The sequence below is a fragment of the Salmo salar genome, chromosome ssa04 (assembly GCF_905237065.1).
Source record: "Salmo salar chromosome ssa04, Ssal_v3.1, whole genome shotgun sequence".
In the NCBI taxonomy this organism is placed as follows: Eukaryota; Metazoa; Chordata; class Actinopteri; order Salmoniformes; family Salmonidae; genus Salmo; species Salmo salar.
Window position 1 is genome coordinate 89,374,847 of NC_059445.1, and position 18,739 is coordinate 89,393,585.

General features: G+C 45.3%; 2 protein-coding genes across 3 annotated transcripts in view; both read right to left on the reverse strand.

The window, feature by feature from the left end:
* Positions 1–3,762: 3,762 nt before the first annotated feature.
* On the reverse strand, positions 3,763–4,829 carry LOC106604057 (uncharacterized). Its single transcript, XM_045716280.1, has 2 exons — positions 3,869–4,829; positions 3,763–3,824 (listed from the first exon to the last, which is right to left on the reverse strand). The coding sequence occupies exons 1-2, from the start codon at positions 4,827–4,829 to the stop codon at positions 3,763–3,765; spliced, it is 1,023 nt and encodes a 340-aa protein (XP_045572236.1).
* The window catches only part of LOC106604056 (large neutral amino acids transporter small subunit 4), a 56,957-nt gene continuing 43,026 nt past the window's right edge, over positions 4,809–18,739 (reverse strand). For both annotated transcript variants that reach the window (XM_045717486.1, XM_045717485.1), the window contains exons 10-14: positions 16,937–17,069; positions 14,589–14,721; positions 8,527–8,600; positions 8,235–8,358; positions 4,809–6,372 (exon numbers count right to left, since the gene is read on the reverse strand). In XM_045717486.1, coding sequence (XP_045573442.1) covers positions 6,211–6,372; positions 8,235–8,358; positions 8,527–8,600; positions 14,589–14,721; positions 16,937–17,069 — 626 coding nt within the window. In that variant the 3' untranslated portion in view covers positions 4,809–6,210. The remainder of the gene's footprint in view (positions 6,373–8,234; positions 8,359–8,526; positions 8,601–14,588; positions 14,722–16,936; positions 17,070–18,739) is intronic.

An 18,739-nucleotide genomic window follows, 5' to 3' on the forward strand; every position in this document is an offset into this window, starting at 1 on the left:
TCCCCTGCTGGTACCATCATTGGTTGAAGCCCATTCTGCCACGCTCAGTGCCTCAAGTCAGCGCAGCCTACCCCGGGAGGTCTTCCTGGGGGCTCGGAAGTTGACCCGGACCTCTCCACCATTCCCGCGGAGTACCAGGACCTCCGGGAGGTGTTCAGTAAGGCCCTGGCCACTTCGCTTCCGCCGCACCGACCCTATGACTGCGGGATTGACCTTCCCCCAGGCACCACTCCGCCCCAGGTACGACTGTACTCTCGATCGGGTCCAGAGACGAAGGCTATGGAGACCTACATTGAGGACTCCTTAGCTGCAGAGTTCATCTGTCCTTCTGCCTCCCCCGTTCTTCTTTATGGAGAAGGACAAAACCCTGCACCCGTGCATCGACTACCAGGGTCTCAATGACATCACGTGAAGAACCGCTACCCGCTACAATTCATCTCCTCGGCCTTCGAATCACTTCAGGGGGCCACCGTGTTCTCCAAGCTGGACCTATGGAACGCCTTCCACCTGGTGTGGATACGGGAAAGGGATGAGTGGAAGACTGTCTTCAACACAGCCAGCGGTCACTACGAGTATCAGGTCATGCAATTTGGGCTTACCAACGCCCCTGCTGTGTTCTAGGCTCTGGTTAATGATGTTCTCCACGACATGTTGAACCGGTTCGTCTTCGTCTACCTCGACAACATCCTTGTCTTCTCCCGCTCCGCCCAAGAACAAATTCTCCACGTCCGACAGGTTCTTCAACGCCTCCTGGAGAACCAGCTTTTTGTGAAAAGATGTGCGAATTCCATCGCTCCACCATCCCCTTCCTGGGTTAAATCATCGCTGCAGGCAGTGTACAGATGGATCCCAGGAAGGTGAGAGTGGTGGTGGATTGGCCCCAGCCTACGTCCAGGGTGCGGAGTGGTGGCTGTCCTGTCCCAGCTTTCTGCCCTGGACCTCAAGTTACATCCCTGAGTCTTCTTCTCCCATCGCCTCAATGCCACGGAGAGGAACTACGATGTGGGGAATAGTGAGCTTTTCGCAGTGAAGATGGTATTGGAGGAGTGGAGGCACTGGCTGGAGGGGGGCAGAACATCTGTTCATTGTGTGGACCGACCACAAGAACCTGGAACGTCTCCACACTGCCAAGCGTTTCAATTCCAGGCAAGCTAGATGGGTCCTTTCACCCGTTTCAGCTTCTCTCTCCCATATCGACCGGGATCCTAGAATGTCAAGCCGGATGTGCTGTTGCGCCGCTATAGCCCCACGACTACAACACCGAAACCTAAGACCATCCTTCCCACCTCGTGCCTGGCGATGGCACTCAGCTGGGGGATAGGAAAGCAGGTTTGTGAGGTGCAGCGTTCCCAGCCGAACCCAAGGGGGAGCCCAGATGACCGGATGTTTGTTCCTGACGCGGTCCGCTCCTTGGTCCTGGAGTGGGCCCACTCCTCCAGGCTTGCCTGCCACCCGAGCTCTTGTCGGACCCTGGCCTTTGTGCGACAATGCTTTTGGTGGCCTACCATGATTCTTGACGTCTCCGTGTTCGTCTGTGTGCAGAACAAACTCCTTGACAAACTCCGACTGATGTCCTTCAACCTCTGCTTGTCCTTCACCGTCCCTGGTATCACAAAACCCTGGACTTTGTCATGGTTCTCCCCCCATTTGATGTCAACACCGCCATCCTGACAGGATCGGTTTTCCAAAGCCGCTCACTTCATTCCTCTCCTCAAGCTACCCTCTGCCAAAGAGACGGCCAAGCTCATGGAGCAGTTCGTCTTCCGGATCCATGGACTCTCAGTAGACATGGTCTCCGACCGGGATCCTCAGTTCTGGTCCCGGTTCTGGAAGGTGTTCTGCACAGTCATTCGGTCGTTGTCCAGCCTGTCCTCCGGGTTCCACCCCTAGTCCAACGGCCAGATGGCGTGAGCCAACCAAGACTTGGAAACTTTTTGCTGCCTGATCTCCGCCAACCCAACCACCTGGAGCCAGCAACTAGTGTAGGTCGAATATGCCCGCAACACTCTTCTTTGCTCTGCCAAGGGTCTCTTGCCCTTTGAGTGTTCCCTGGGCTATCAGGCCCAGGGAACAAATCCTGCAGAATCCGCCAAATCCGCCAAATCCTGCAGAGTCAGGAGTCAGAGTCAGTCCATGGACCCATCCTACCTGGTGTCAAGGCTGGTGGTGTATTGGTGTGAGGAATGTTTTCCTGGCACACGTTATGTCCCTTGATACCGATTGAGCAACATTTGAAAGCCACACCTTGTAGAATCCATGCCCCGAAGAATTCAGGCTTTTCTGGTGGCTAAGGGGAGTCCGACCCTGTACTAGATGGGTGTACCTAATAAACTGGCCGCAGTGTATATATCTTATACCATATCATATTCATCCAGATGGAAAAGTCAGGTTTAAAACTGATTTAATACAGAAGAATTATCACAAAATAAATAAACCAAGAAAAATCATTGGAATCCTAAAACAAATTGTGAAACATAAAAAAGGTATTTAGTAGTTAAGGGTTAATAATCATATCATCATCATCATCATTACATATCAAGCCTATGATGTGACATGCCGTGTTTAATTAAAAAGAACTAGACAAGGAGAACATAAGATATTTCCTTAATTTCTTGAAGTCCATGATCAGATCAGACTGAAGAGGTTTGATCGCCACGAAAACATAAGAGAAACCTGAAGCAGAAGACCTGATGAGATAGTCAGGATAATGCCTTACAGAGGTCAGAGGTTAAATGATTGCATTTCCCTGTGCGCTCCAACATTGTAACTATAAATCCCTAGTCATCAATGATTTCCCATAAATCAATACAAGTATCACTACTGCTACCTCTATGTCTGTCAATAATGGTATACTATCATTTACAACAACACATAAATATACATATCTATCTCTATGTAAAATAGCAGACAGCAGCATAGAAGAGACCTGTGGCCATTCCACACTCAAACCCTCAACTCCATTGGTGTTACGTCCCAATTGGCACCCTATTCTCTACATAGTGCACTGCTTTAAGTGGTTATATATGAAAACTGCTTTAAGTGGTTATAGAGGGAAACAGCTTTAAGTGGTTATATAGGAAAATAGGTGCCATTTGTGACACAATATTAACCTTGAGGAAAATGTAGTACCATTATTTTAGGAACAGAGCTGAATGCATAATATCAAACCTAATCATAGTTCTCACATACTAAACCATATCTTTATAAAACCTAATCATAGCTCTCACATATTAAACCATATCTTTATAAAACCATCTTTATGAAGCTCAGCTGGTTGATCAGGTGAAAAAAAAAAAAAAGAAGCAGAAAATAAATAGCAGTGGTGGATGAATAGATATCTGGTGGTGGATGGTCTCCATGATGTCTGGTGGTGGATGAATAGATATCTGGTGGTGGATGAATAGATATCTGGTGGTGGATGAATAGATATCTGGTGGTGGATGAATAGATATCTGGTGGTGGATGAATAGATATCTGGTGGTGGATGAATAGATATCTGGTGGTGGATGGATAGATATCTGGTGGTGGATGAATAGATATCTGGTGGTGGATGGATAGATATCTGGTGGTGGATGAATAGATATCTGGTGGTGGATGAATAGATATCTGGTGGTGGATGGTCTCCATGGTGTCTGGTGGTGGATGAATAGATATCTGGTGGTGGATGAATAGATATCTGGTGGTGGATGAATAGATATCTGGTGGTGGATGGTCAATAGATATCTGGTGGTGGATGGTCCATAGATATCTGGTGGTGGATGGTTATAGATATCTGGTGGTGGATGGAATAGATATCTGGTGGTGGATGGTCTCCATGGTGTCTGGTGGTGGATGAATAGATATCTGGTGGTGGATGAATAGATATCTGGTGGTGGATGAATAGATATCTGGTGGTGGATGGTCTCCATGGTGTCTGGTGGTGGATGAATAGATATCTGGTGGTGGATGAATAGATATCTGGTGGTGGATGAATAGATATCTGGTGGTGGATGAATAGATATCTGGTGGTGGATGAATAGATATCTGGTGGTGGATGGAATAGATATCTGGTGGTGGATGAATAGATATCTGGTGGTGGATGGTCCATAGATATCTGGTGGTGGATGAATAGATATCTGGTGGTGGATGGTCTCCATGATGTCTGGTGGTGGATGAATAGATATCTGGTGGTGGATGAATAGATATCTGGTGGTGGATGGTCTCCATGGTGCCTGGTGGTAGATGGTCGCCATGGTGTCTGGTGGTAGATGGTCTCCATGGTGGCTGGTGGTGGATGGTCTCCATGGTGTCTGGTGGTAGTTGGTCTCCATGGTGGCTGGTGGTGGATGAGGTGTGTTTGTGTCAGGTAGTTCACCTACGAACATGTATGTCTTCATGGGTACCAGACCTAGAACACCGCCCACCTTGTCTGTCACCATGGTTAACAAACCTAGAACACCGCCCACCTTGTCTGTCACCATGGTTAACAAACCTAGAACACCGCCCACCTTGTCTGTCACCATGGTTAACAAACCTAGAACACCTCCCACCATGTCTGTCACCATGGTTACCAGACCTAGAACACCGCCCACCTTGTCTGTCACCATGGTTACCAGACCTAGAACACCGCCCACCTTGTCTGTCACCATGGTTAACAAACCTAGAACACCGCCCACCTTGTCTGTCACCATGGTTAACAAACCTAGAACACCGCCCACCTTGTCTGTCACCATGGTTACCAGACCTAGAACACCGCCCACCTTGTCTGTCACCATGGTTAACAAACCTAGAACACCTCCCCAGTAAGGACAGACGCTGGGAGACGAGAGGCAAGTACAGGGAGTGAACATTTAATGGATAACAGACAGGAAACAAACAAGGACAGCGTCTGGACAGGGGAAAACATAGCAACAATAATGCTGACACGGGGAGCAAACTGAGGAGCAGACAGATATAGAGGGGCAATCAACAAAGTAATGGAGTCCAGGTGAGTCCAATATTGCGCAGATGAACATAATGATGGTAACAGGTATGCATAATAGTGGGCCGCCTAGCGCCCTCGAGCGCCAGAGCGGGGGAGCCTGGTTCAGGTGTGACACCCCCATTGTCTGTCACCATGGTTACCAACTGTAGAACACATCCCGCCCTGTCTGACACCATGGTTACCAACCCTAGAACACCTCCCACCCTGTCTGTCACCATGGTTACCAACCCTAGAACACCTCCCACCCTTTCTGTCACCATGGTTACCAATTGTAGAACACCTCCCACCCTGTCTGTCACCATGGTTACCAACTGTAGAACACCTCTCACCCTGTCTGTCACCATGGTCCTCAACCCTAGAACACCTCTCACCCTGTCTGTCACCATGGTTACCAACTGTAGAACACCTCCCACCCTGTCTGTCACCATGGTTACCAACTGTAGAACACCTCCCACCCTGTCTGTCACCATGGTCCTCAACCCTAGAACCCCTCCCACCCTGTCTGTCGCCATGGTTACCAACTGTAGAACAAATCCCACCCTGTCTGTCACCATGGTTACCAACTGTAGAACACCTCCCACCCTGTCTGTCACCATGGTCCTCAACCCTAGAACACCTCCCACCTTGTCTGTCACCATGGTTACCAACAGTAGAACACCTCCCACCCTGTCTGTCACCATGGTTACCAACTGTAGAACACCTCCCACCCTGTCTGTCACCATGGTCCTCATTCTAGAACACCTCCCACCCTGTCTGTCACCATGGTTAAGAACCCTGAACTCCTCCCAGAGCAGATAGCTAGGTGGGACAACCAGGCATAGGAAGGAATTTTAGAGCTAGAAAGGGGGGGAGGGGGTTAGTGAGCACCATATGTGAAGAGAAGAGAAGAGAAGAGAAAAGAAGAGAAGAGAAGAGAAGAGAGGAGAACATGAGAGAACATGAGAGGAGAACATGAGAGAACTTGAGAGGTGAACATGAGAGGAGAACATGAGAGGAGAGGAGAAGAAGAAGTGGGGGGGGGCTGATGACCCTTTCCTTTCACAGCCTATTCCTCTCTCTCTCTTGTTCTTGCTCTTCTTTAGTCCGTAGTGCCTGTCCAAGGTAGTATGTTTTCATGACAAGATGAGAAGGTCTTACATGGGTCTCTTCAAAAGTGTGTGTGTGTACGTATGTGTGTGTGTGGGCGTGTGTAGATATCTGTGTGTGTGTCCTCTGCAGATTCCCATCTCCTCCCATCTCCTCCCTCTCTAGACGAAAGCTTCAGGTTTGCTGGACCCGTTGATCTTGAGGTATATCTTGGAGTCCTGGTCTCTGTCCTGTATCCGGCGGTGCAGTGTGCGTCTGAAACACACCAGGTACAGAGGCAGCAGGAAGCCCAGCATACTGACCCCTAACAGGCCTACATTCACCTAGAGCACCATGGGAAATAGAGTTAACTTTAGTTACAATAAGACTTTCGGACCACAATCTTATTACATTTGCCCCAGAGCAACAAATCATTTGCTTACACCCCAACCAAAGATTAACAAAAGCCTTGCTATAAATTCTTGGACAACCCAAAGATTGCTAGATGCCCTTCCTGACTCCCTACACCTACCCAAGGACGTCGGAGTACGAAAATCAGTTAACCACCTAACCGAAGATCTAAACTTAAACTTGCATAATACCTAGATGCAGTCGCACCTCTAAAAACTGTCGCAAGAAACTTGCTCCCTAGTATACAGAAAATACCCGAGCCCTGAAGCAAGCTTCCAGAATGTTTTTACGGAAATGGCGCTCCACCAAATTAGAAGTCTTCCGACTAGCTTAGAAAGAGAGTACCATGCAATACCAAAAATAGAAAACAAATTCTTCTCTTTAAATATGCAGACTCCTCTTTGAATATGCATATTTCTCCAAACTCAGTTGTCCTGCGTCTGCACAGGACCTCGGATCAATTGAGAGACTCAAGTTTTTTAATCCTGTATCTCTTGACACATTCACAAAAATAGTCATGAACTCTAAACCTTCCAGCTGTCTACTGGACCTTATTCCAACTAAACTACTGAAAGAGCTACTTCCTGTGCTTGGTCCTGCTATGTTGAACATATCCTCTGGATGTGTACCAAACTCACAACCAGAGGGTGTGACAGTAATAAAGCCTCTCCTGAAAAAGCCTCTTGATCCGGTAAATAAAAAAAATATTGGCCTATATCAAATCTCCCGTTCTTCAAAATTTTTTGGGAAAAAGCTGTTGCTCAGCATCTCTCTGCCTTCCTGAAGATTGGTTTTAGACACCATCATAACACTGAGTCTGCACTCGTGAAGGTGGTAAATGACCTTTTAACACAGCTCTGCATCTGTCCTCGTGCTCCTAGACCTTAGTGCTGCTTTTGACACCATCGATCACCACATTCTTTTGGAGAGATTAGAAACCCTAATTGGTCTACGCGGAAAAGTTCTTGCCTGGTTTAGATCTTATCTGTCGGAAAGATATCAGTTCATCTCTGTGGATGGTTTGTCTCCTTACAAATCAATTGTACATTTTGGCGTTCCTCAAGGTTCCATTCTAGGACCACTATTGTTTTCAATATATATGCTACCTCTTGGTGATGTCATTCGGAAACATGTCAACTTTCACTGCTATGCAGACGACACACAGCTGTACATTTAGATGAAACATAGTGAAGCCCCAAAATTGCCTTCCCTGGAAGTCTGTGTTTCAGACATAATGAAGTGGATGGCGGTAAATGTTTTATGTTTAAACTCGGACAAAACTGAGATGCTTGTTCTAGGTCCCAAGAAACAAAGAGATCTGTTGTCAGATCTGGCAATGAGTCTTGATGGTTCTACAGTCGTCTCAAATAAAATTTGTGAAAGACCTCGGCTTTACTACGGACCCTGATCTCTCTTTTGACGAATATACTGTATGAAAAATATTTTTAAAAAGCAACCTTTTTCCATCTTTGTAACATTCAAAAATTATTGCAGATAAGCTAATTCATGCTTTGGTCACTTGAAGATTAGACTACAAGAAATGCTATATTCTCCAGATACCCGGATGAGGCACTAAATAAACTTCAGTTAATGCTAAATACTGCTGCTAGAATCTTGACTAGAACCCAAAAATGTGATCATATTACTCCAGTGCTAGCCTCCCTACACTGGCTGGGTTTCTGTACAGCACTTTGTGACATCTGCTGATGTAAAAATGTCTTTATAAAGACATTTGATTGATTGTGTTCTGTATGTGTGTGTGCGCAGTGCGTGCGCTGTGTGTGTGTATCCTCACCCAGAGCGGGTCTCCCTTCAGAGGGCCCATCATGGCCATGAAGAGCGGCTGCTGGAACAGAGCAAACAGAGCAGACACCAGAGACTGCATCCCTGTCAGACTGCCAAACTGAGACGACGGGTACCTAGAGAGAGAATTACAATCCATTTACAGCTTTCGTGTAATACCAGGTACTCTCTCACTCACTCACTCACTCACTCACTCACTCACTCACTCACTCACTCACTCACTCACTCACTCACTCACTCACTCTGTCTCACACACACCCTCCCAGGGTGATGCCAGTACTCACACAGCAGCGTAGAGACCTCCGGTTGCAGAGTGGATGAACCCTCTCACAACAGTGTGGAGGACAAATGACAGGATCTGAGGAGAGGAGGAATACATCAGATGACAATTCAGTCAGTCACCAGCTCTGCAGGAGGGCCTAGGGCAAGGAATATTATTCATAATGTTGTTGTGGTAGGCCTGAAAATGATTAATAATGTTGTTGTGGCCCTGAATATGATTCATAATGTTGTTGTAGCCCTGAATATGATTCATAATGTTGTTGTTGTAGCCCTGAATATGATTCATAATGTTGTTGTAGCCCTGAATATGATTCATAATGTTGTTGTGGCCCTGAATATGATTCATAATGTTGTTGTAGCCCTGAATATGATTCATAATGTTGTTGTGGCCCTGAATATGATTCATAATGTTGTTGTGGCCCTGAATATGATTCATAATGTTGTTGTGGCCCTGAATATGATTCATAATGTTGTTGTGGCCCTGAATATGATTCATAATGTTGTTGTAGCCCTGAATATGATTCATAATGTTGTTTTAGCCCTGAATATGATTCATAATGTTGTTGTAGCCCTGAATATGATTCATAATGTTGTTGTTGTAGCCCTGAATATGATTCATAATGTTGTTGTAGCCCTGAATATGATTCATAATGTTGTTGTGGCCCTGAATATGATTCATAATGTTGTTGTGGCCCTGAATATGATTCATAATGTTGTTGTGGCCCTGAATATGATTCATAATGTTGTTGTAGCCCTGAATATGATTCATAATGTTGTTTTAGCCCTGAATATGATTCATAATGTTGTTGTAGCCCTGAATATGATTCATAATGTTGTTGTTGTAGCCCTGAATATGATTCATAATGTTGTTGTAGCCCTGAATATGATTCATAATGTTGTTGTGGCCCTGAATATGATTCATAATGTTGTTGTGGCCCTGAATATGATTCATAATGTTGTTGTGTTATCCATAATATTTATGTATTTTAACTTTTTTTTCCTTCACATTTTCAAACATTCCATTTATATTTTCCAACGGGGCTATACATTTGGGTGAGGTTTTTATCTCGCCTGAGTAGCCTCGTTACACTGCCAAAAATAAAATTAAGCAAAATAACAATACAATGTCAAATATAGGAAGCCTAGTCAAATAATAACGTCCAATCACATTAACCGTTACTCTCTCGTGGGAATTCCACCAACGGTCCGTATGTAGCCAAACGTAGCTGCTGCTCATGTTGGTATCTGTACTGATGGAGCAAAAACCACGACAGGGAGACATAGTGGGTCCACTGCAGCATCCACCGAGAGGCTCTTACTGCCAAGGGAATGCCTGACAGCTTGAAAGACGTTTTGGACACTACAGTGAAAATGGTTAACTTTGTTAAAGCAAAAGGCCCCTGAACTCTCGTGTATTTTCTGCACTATGCAATGATATGGGCAGCGACCATGTAACGCTTTCACAACATACAGAAGTGCGCAGGTTATCAAAGGGCAAGGTATTGACATGCTTTTTTGAATTGAGAGACGAGCTTAAAGTTTTCTTCACTGACCATAATGTTCACTTGTCTGACCGCTTGCATGATGACTAGTTTCTCACACGACTGGCCCATCTGGGTGATGTTTTTTATCGCCTGAATGATCTGAATCTAGGATTACAGGGACTCTCAGCAACTATATTCAATGTGCGGGACACAATTGAGGCTATGATTAAGTTGGAGCTCTTCTCTGTCTGAATTAACAAGGACAACACACAGGTCTTTCCATCATTGTATGATTTCTTTGTGTGTAAATGAACTCAAGCTTACGGGAACAATGGCAAATGTGACATAGTGAAGCACCTGAGTGAATTGGGTGAGCAATTACTCAGGTACTTTCCCGAAACGGACGACACAAACAACTGGATTCGTTATCCCTTTCATGCCCTGCCTCCAGTCCACTTACCGATATCTGAACAAGAGAGCCTCATCAAAATTGCAACAAGCGGTTCTGTGAAAATGTATTTAAATCAGAAGCCACTGCCAGATTTCTGGATAGGGCTGCGCTCAGAGTATCCTGCCTTGGCAAATCATGCTGTTAAGACACTGATGCCCTTTGCAACCACATACCTATGTGAGAGTGGATTCTCGGCCCTCACTAGCATGAAAACTAAATACAGGCACAGACTGTGTGTGGAAAATGATTTAAGACTGAGACTCTCTCCAATACAACCCAACATTGCAGAGTTATGTGCATCCTTTCAAGCACACCCTTCTCATTAACCTGTGGTGAGTTATTTTCGATGAACAAATAAGGTTTTATATGTAAGATGGCTAAATAAAGAGCAAAATTATTGATTATTATTATATTATTATTTGTGCCCTGGTCCTATAAGAGCTCTTTGTCACTTCCCACGAGCCGGGTTGTGACAAAAACGGAAACACATTCTTATGTTTAATAAATGTATTGTATAGTGTGTGTGTGTGTGGCAGGCTTACAATGATGGCAAAAAACAACATTTGAGGGTACACTGACCCTGGAGCTAGAGGGGGTACAGCTGGAGGGTGAATGTTTGAAGGGGTACAGCTGGAGGGTGAATGTTTGAAGGGGTACGGGACTATAAAAAGTTTGGGAACCACTGTTCTAGGGTATAAGGTGCTAGGGTATAAGGGGCTAGGGTATAAGGGGCTAGGGTATAAGGGGCTAGGGTATAAGGGGCTAGGGTATAAGGGGCTAGGGTATAAGGGGCTAGGGTATAAGGTGCTAGGGTATAAGGTGCTAGGGTATAAAGTGCTAGGGTATAAGGTTCTAGGGTATAAGGTGCTAGGGTATAAGGTGCTAGGGTATAAGGTGCTAGGGTATAAAGTGCTAGGGTATAAGGTGCTAGGGTATAAGGTGCTAGGGTATAAGGTTCTAGGGTATAAGGTGCTAGGGTATAAGGTGCTAGGGTATAAGGTGCTAGGGAATAAGGTGCTAGGGTATAAGGTGCTAGGGTATAAGGTGCTAGGGTATAAGGTGCTAGGGTATAAAGTGCTGGGGTATAAGGTGCTGGGGTATAAGGTGCTAGGGTATAAAGTGCTAGGGTATAAGGTGCTAGGGTATAAGGTGCTAGGGTATAAGATTCTAGAGTATAAGGTGCTAGGGTATAAGGTGCTAGGGTATAAGGAGCTAGGGTATAACGTGCTAGGGTATAAAGTGCTAGGGTATAAGGTTCTAGGGTATAAGGTTCTAGGGTATAAAGTGCTAGGGTATAAGGTTCTAGGGTATAAGGTGCTAGGGTATAAGGTGCTAGGGTATAAGGTTCTAGTGTATAAGGTTCTAGGGTATAAGGTGCTAGGGAATAAAGTGCTAGAGAATAAAGTGCTAGGGTATAAGGTTCTAGGGTATAAGGTGCTAGGGTATAAGGTGCTAGGGTATAAGGTGCTAGGGTATAAGATTCTAGAGTATAAGGTGCTAGGGTATAAGGTGCTAGGGTATAAGGAGCTAGGGTATAAGGTGCTAGGGTATAAAGTGCTAGGGTATAAGGTGCTAGGGTATAAGGTTCTAGGGTATAAGGTGCTAGGGTATAAGGTTCTAGGGTATAAGGTGCTAGGGTATAAGGTGCTAGGGTATAAGGTTCTAGTGTATAAGGTTCTAGGGTATAAGGTTCTAGTGTATAAGGTGCTAGGGTATAAGGTGCTAGGGAATAAAGTGCTAGGGTATAAGGTTCTAGGGTATAAGGTGCTAGGGTATAAGGTGCTAGGGTATAAGGTGCTAGGGTATAAGGAGCTAGGGTATAAGGAGCTCAGGTATAAGATTCTAGGGTATAAGGTGCTAGGGTATAAGGTTCTAGGGTATAAGGTTCTAGGGTATAAGGTTCTAGGGTATAAGGTTCTAGGGTATAAGGTGCTAGGGTATAAAGTGCTAGGGTATAAGGTGCTAGGGTATAAGGTGCTAGGGTATAAGGTGCTAGGGTATAAGGTGCTAGGGTATAAGGTGCTAGGGTATAAGGTGCTAGGGAATAAAGTGCTAGGGTATAAGGTTCTAGGGTATAAGGTGCTAGGGTATAAAGTGCTAGGGTATAAGGTGCTAGGGTATAAGGTTCTAGGGTATAAGGTGCTAGGGTATAAGGTGCTAGGGTATAAGGTGCTAGGGTATAAGGTGCTAGGGTATAAGGTGCTAGGGTATAAGGTGCTAGGGTATAAGGTGCTAGGGTATAAAGTGCTAGGGTATAAAGTGCTAGGGTATAAGGTTCTAGGGTATAAGGTGCTAGGGTATAATGTGCTAGGGTATAAGGTGCTAGGGTATAAGGTGCTAGGGTGTAAGGTTCTAGGGTATAAGGTGCTAGGGTATAAGGTCCCACACCCTTTTAAGCACCTTGCCCAAACTCTTCCAACAGTGAGACAAACTGCCTGTGGTTTAAAGATTAGTCTCTTATGAAGTTTACCACTTTAGTGACTGTATCTACAACACGGCTCATTTTCAGAACACATTTCCAGAGCACTTCCTGATGAATAATGCAATGCAGGAAAATCCTTTTCTGATCTGGGTTCAGCTCAGCTACTTGATCTTGTCTCCTTTTCAAAACGCCAATGTTATTTCCTGTCTAGTTTGGGCACCCATCAGTGGTCACACTGGATAACTTCTCAAAACTCAGTCCCAGCTTTGCCACACACTTATTAACCTCCTCCAATAAATCTTTCCCTGTGGTTGTGCTCTTCGTTGACTGCACTGAAGCAAACTCCTCTGTAGTTTCAAAGTCTGGGGTTATGGGGTTATGGAGTTATGGGGTTCTGGAGTTCTGGGGTTATGGGGATATGGGGTTATGGGGTTTTGCCTCGCAAGAATATCAACAACTGCGCCGGGTCACGTGCATCACTGCTCTCATCCAGGGCCGAGGAGGAATAGGTGAAATCCTTTACCTTCTTTCAACTGTGGTTCTATATTCTCTGCAATGTCCTCAACACGCTGTGTCACTGTTTGTCTTGACAGGGAAACATTTTCAAACAGCTCTTTCTTGTCGGGGGCAAAGTATTGCTGCAGAGTCAATTAAACATTATTTAATGAATTCGCCCTCAGCGAATGGCTTGTTGTGTTTAGCAATTTTGTGGGACAGTACATAGCTAGCTCTCGCAATTCCGTTGTTTGCTGAATGCAGTTTTATGAAAATTCCATGCAGCTGAGAAAGCAACTTTCGATGCTCTTGCCCTCTGCTCAGAAGACATAGTCCTATATTTCTCCGCATGCTTCGTCTGGAAGTGTCGGGACAAGTTGTAGTCTTTCTAGACAGCGATGCTCTCTTTGCACACTAAGCACACCGCTTTCCCTGATGCCTCAATAAAGAAATGTCCACACTTGCTGGAACACCCTACATTCATTGTCTACTTTCCTTTTCTTTGAAAAATTACATTTTTTGCGCAATTTCTAGCTAGCTAGCTATTTGTAACTGTGACGTGTCTGTCACTGTCTGTCCTCGTGCAGTTGTTATTTATACGCGCTTTTCAAAATAAATGTCCCAGAAGCGTTAAATCATTACACAAAAGCGAGAATTCATCGGGCTTTTAATTTTGAATAACAAATACATTTTTAAAAACTTTACTATCGCAAATTCTTCATGTGATCTGAGCATGATTCCCCGGGCCGTATTGAATCAGATCGCGGGCCGCATACGGCCCCCGTCTGGCTAGGGTGTGATGCTGGCCTTTGCCCAGGCCTGGTGTAGGGGCTAGGGTGTGATGCTGGCCTTTGCCCAGGCCTGGTGTAGGGGCTAGGGTGTGATGCTGGCCTTTGCCCAGGCCTGGTGTAGGGGCTAGGGTGTGATTCTGGCCTTTGCCCAGGCCTGGTGTAGGGGCTAGGGTGTGATGCTGGCCTTTGCCCAGGCCTGGTGTAGGGGCTAGGGTATGATGCTGTCTGCTATAGAGAGTAGTGGTGGTGGTGTCTAGCTGTAGATCCACTTAAAGGCCTATAGGTGGCGACAGAGCACCACTCACATCTCATTCCTACATCAGCTGTCACCAATTTTGGTCTTGGACAGCTACTGCTGATTGGCCAGGAAAAGGTGAGGAGGCGGGGACTAGTTTGAGTGATAGCTTGATGGAGCACTTACCTGCAGTGGGAGGTTGGGCACTAGGCAGGTGATGCCGAATCCCACCAATAGGACGTTGGTCAGGATGAACGCTCGCATTGCATTGGTCACCTTCTGGATCTGTCTGTCTCTGGGCTTGGCCTTGAGCTGGTCCCTGATGAGGTTAGGGTTAGAGAGGGGAGATGAGGTCTGATCCTAGTCCCAACATCCCATCACACAGACATCATGTTATCAACAGATCACCCCCTCATCAACCCTTAAGCCCAACTCTTATCCAAACCTCATGTTATCAACAGATCACCCCCTCATCAACCCTTAAGCCCAACTCTTATCCAAACCTCATGTTATCAACAGATCACCCCCTCATCAACCCTTAAGCCCAACTCTTATCCAAACCTCATGTTATCAACAGATCACCCCCTCATCAACCCTTAAGCCCAACGAACTCTTATCCAAACCTCATGTTATCAACAGATCACCCCCTCATCAACCCTTAAGCCCAACTCTTATCCAAACCTCATGTTATCAACAGATCACCCCCTCATCACCCCTTATCCAAACCTCACAGATCCCCATAGAGGGGAAGGGTTACTTGCTAGTGACTTAACTTACTATGATGGCTGGCTATACTACAGCATTTGTTTGATCATTTAAATGAAATGAAAGCACTTTATGTATATTCTCCTCCCCCCCACTTGAAGGTGTCATAAGTATTTGAACAAATTAACTTATAGTTTATTCAAGTAGTCAAAAGTTTAGTAATTGGTCCCACATTCCTAGCACTCAATGTCTACACCAAGCTTGTGACTCTACAAACTTGCTGGATGCATTTTCTGGCTGTTTTGCTTGTTGTGCCCAATGGTGAATAATGTATTGTGATTTTGGAGTCACTTTTATTGTAAATAAGAATGTTTTGGGGGGTATGATCTTTGTGCCCTCTGAAACTTTATGTAGGGCCTAGGGGTTGTAGGGCCTAGGGGTTGTAGGGCCTAGGGGTTGTAGGGCCTAGGGGTTGTAAGGTATAGGGGTTGTAGGGCCTAGGGGTTGTAGGGTCTAGGGGTTGTAAGGTATAGGGGTTCAGATGTAAGGTATAGGGGACAGATGTAGGGCCTAGGGGTTGTAGGGCCTAGGGGTTGTAAGGTATAGGGGTTGTAGGGCCTAGGGGTTGTAGGGCATAGGGGTTGTAGGGCCTAGGGGTTGTAAGGTATAGGGGATGTAAGGTATAGGGGTTCAGATGTAAGGTATAGGAGTTCAGATGTATGGTATAGGGGATGTAAGGTATAGGGGATGTAAGGTATAGGGGATGTAAGGTATAGGGGATGTAAGGTATAGGGGATGTAAGGTATAGGGGTTGTAAGGTATAGGGGATGTAAGGTATAGGGGATGTAAGGTATAGGGGTTCAGATGTAAGGTATAGGAGTTCAGATGTAAGGTATAGGGGATGTAAGGTATAGGGGATGTAAGGTATAGGGGATGTAAGATATAGGGCTTGTAAGGTATAGGAGATGTAAGGTATAGGAGATGTAAGGTATAGGAGATGTAAGGTATAGGAGATGTAAGGTATAGGAGATGTAAGGTATAGGGGATGTAAGGTATAGGGGTTCAGATGTAAGGTATAGGGGATGTAAGGTATAGGGGTTCAGATGTAAGGTATAGGAGATGTAAGGTATAGGGGTTCAGATGTAAGGTATAGGAGTTCAGATGTAAGGTATAGGGGATGTAAGGTATAGGGGATGTAAGATATAGGGCTTGTAAGGTATAGGAGATGTAAGGTATAGGAGATGTAAGGTATAGGAGATGTAAGGTATAGGAGATGTAAGGTATAGGAGATGTAAGGTATAGGAGATGTAAGGTATAGGGGATGTAAGGTATAGGGGTTCAGATGTAAGGTATAGGGGATGTAAGGTATAGGGGTTCAGATGTAAGGTATAGGAGATGTAAGGTATAGGAGATGTAAGGTATAGGAGATGTAAGGTATAGGAGATGTAAGGTATAGGGGATGTAAGGTATAGGGGATGTAAGGTATAGGAGTTCAGATGTAAGGTATAGGGGATGTAAGGTATAGGGGATGTAAGGTATAGGGGTTGTAAGGTATAGGGGATGTAAGGTATAGGGGTTGTAAGGTATAGGAGTTAAGATGTAAGGTATAGGAGTTAAGATGTAAGGTATAGGAGATGTAAGGTATAGGAGATGTAAGCTATAGGGCTTAAGATGTAAGGTATAGGGGATGTAAGGTATAGGGGTTGTAAGGTATAGGGGTTGTAAGGTATAGGGGATGTAAGGTATAGGGGATGTAAGGTATAGGGGTTGTAAGGTATAGGGGATGTAAGGTATAGGGGATGTAAGGTATAGGGGATGTATTAACTTACTTGCTGCACGGTTCCTCCTCCCCCTCTGCATCTTCACAGTCCTTCAGCTTCCAGTCCATAATCTGACCAATCACAGGGGTCGTCATCAGACATAGTAGCTGCAGCATGCCGAAGATAGAGGAGTACAAACTGACTGTGGAGAGAGGAGGGAGGAGGGAGAGAGAGAGGAGGAGAGAGAGAGAGAGAGAGAGAGAGAGAGAGAGAGAGAGAGAGAGAGAGGGGACAGAGAGAGAGAGAGAGAGAGAGAGAGAGAGAGAGAGAGAGAGAGGGAGGGAGAGAGGGGAGAGGACAGAGAGAGAGAGGGAGAGAGGGGAGAGGACAGAGAGAGCGAGAGAGAGAGAGGGGGAGAGGATAGAAACACAGAGAGAAGAGCGAGAGAGAGAGAGAGGGGGGGAGAGAGAGAGAGACAACAGATTATTAGCCAGTCTAATAAATACCTATTCCATGTTAATCCATAGAGTTCCTGGGTTTTTGCATTAATGACTACGGTAGTAAGTTAATGAGTAGTAGATCTAGTAACTGATGATAGACGAGCAGCTACCTAGTATTGGTTTAGCTCAGGGCAGGGACAGTCAAGGACTGGGCTAGGTTGGGGGAGAACATAGAGAATATAGAGGTCTCTAGTGACCAAAAGGACATGGCAGCGCCATTGAGGGCTTCCACAATTTTAATGTCATCAACTGGGTGGGACTTCCAACTTCATTGGCTGACCCCTCCTGGTTCAACCGGGTCACCAAAAGGGAACAGCCAATCGTGATTTTTTGTTGTTGTTGTTGACAACGTCATAATGGTCGATAGCCTCAATGGCGCTGCCCAGGCTGTCACGGACACTATAATGGCACAGATACAAAGACGAGTCCTCTATCTATCTCTATGGGGGAGAAGTACAGCAACAACACAGTAAACACAGAGGCTAAGGTTGATGCTAATGCGGTTGCATTATACACAGCTAGTGTCATGGTTATGAAGCTAACCAATAGTAACAACGATAACTATTACATGGTTAAGGTTAATGCTAAAGTTGAAGGACGAAGGTAAATATCACAGTCATCACAAAGCTATGGTGAAATGCTAATAGCATTTGCTATAGCTATAGAATATCCGATTGAGCTGACATATTCAGCAATTACCTTGAATAAAGTCTCGGCCAATGCGAGAACATTGCCCTTAAATTTCAATTGGGCTTTAGAGCTGAACTTCCGCAATATGGATTCAACAGAGCCCTAAGGTTTAGCATCGCGCTAAGGTTAACTGGTCACGCCTAAGGCTAGTGTTTAATGCTAGCAGTACCTAACATGGTAAGCTAAGGTTAACTGGTCAAGGATAGGGTTTAATGCTAGCAGTACCTAACACAGTAAGATAAGGTTAACTGGTCACGCCTAAGGCTAGGGTTTAATGCTAGAAGTACCTAACACGGTAAGCTAAGGTTAACTGCGGAAGTTGTGGCCTTCCCTGTAGCTCAGTTGGTAGAGCATGGTGTTTGCAACGCCAGGGTTGTGGGTTCGATTCCCACGGGGGGCCAGCACAGGAAAAAAAAATAAATAAATAAATAAATAAATAAATAATGTATGAAATGTATGCATTCACTACTGTAAGTCGCTCTGGATAAGAGCGTCTGCTAAATGACTAAAATGTAAAAATGTAAACTGGTCACCCCTAAGGCTAGGGTTTAATGCTAGCAGTACCTAACACGGTAAGCTAAGGTTAACTGGTTACGCCTAAGGATAGGGTTTAATGCTAGCAGTACCTAACACGGTAAGCAAAGGTTAACTGGTCACGCCTAAGGATAGGGTTTAATGCTAG

Excerpts from the sequence above, each read along its gene's own strand:
- LOC106604057 (XM_045716280.1), bottom strand. The coding sequence starts at position 4,829 with ATGTTCACTCCCTGTACTTGCCTCTCGTCTCCCAGCGTCTGTCCTTAC. Across the intron at positions 3,825-3,868 it reads GATATCTATTCATCCACCAC|CAGACACCATGGAGACCATC; the intron begins CAGATATCTATT and ends TTCATCCACCAC.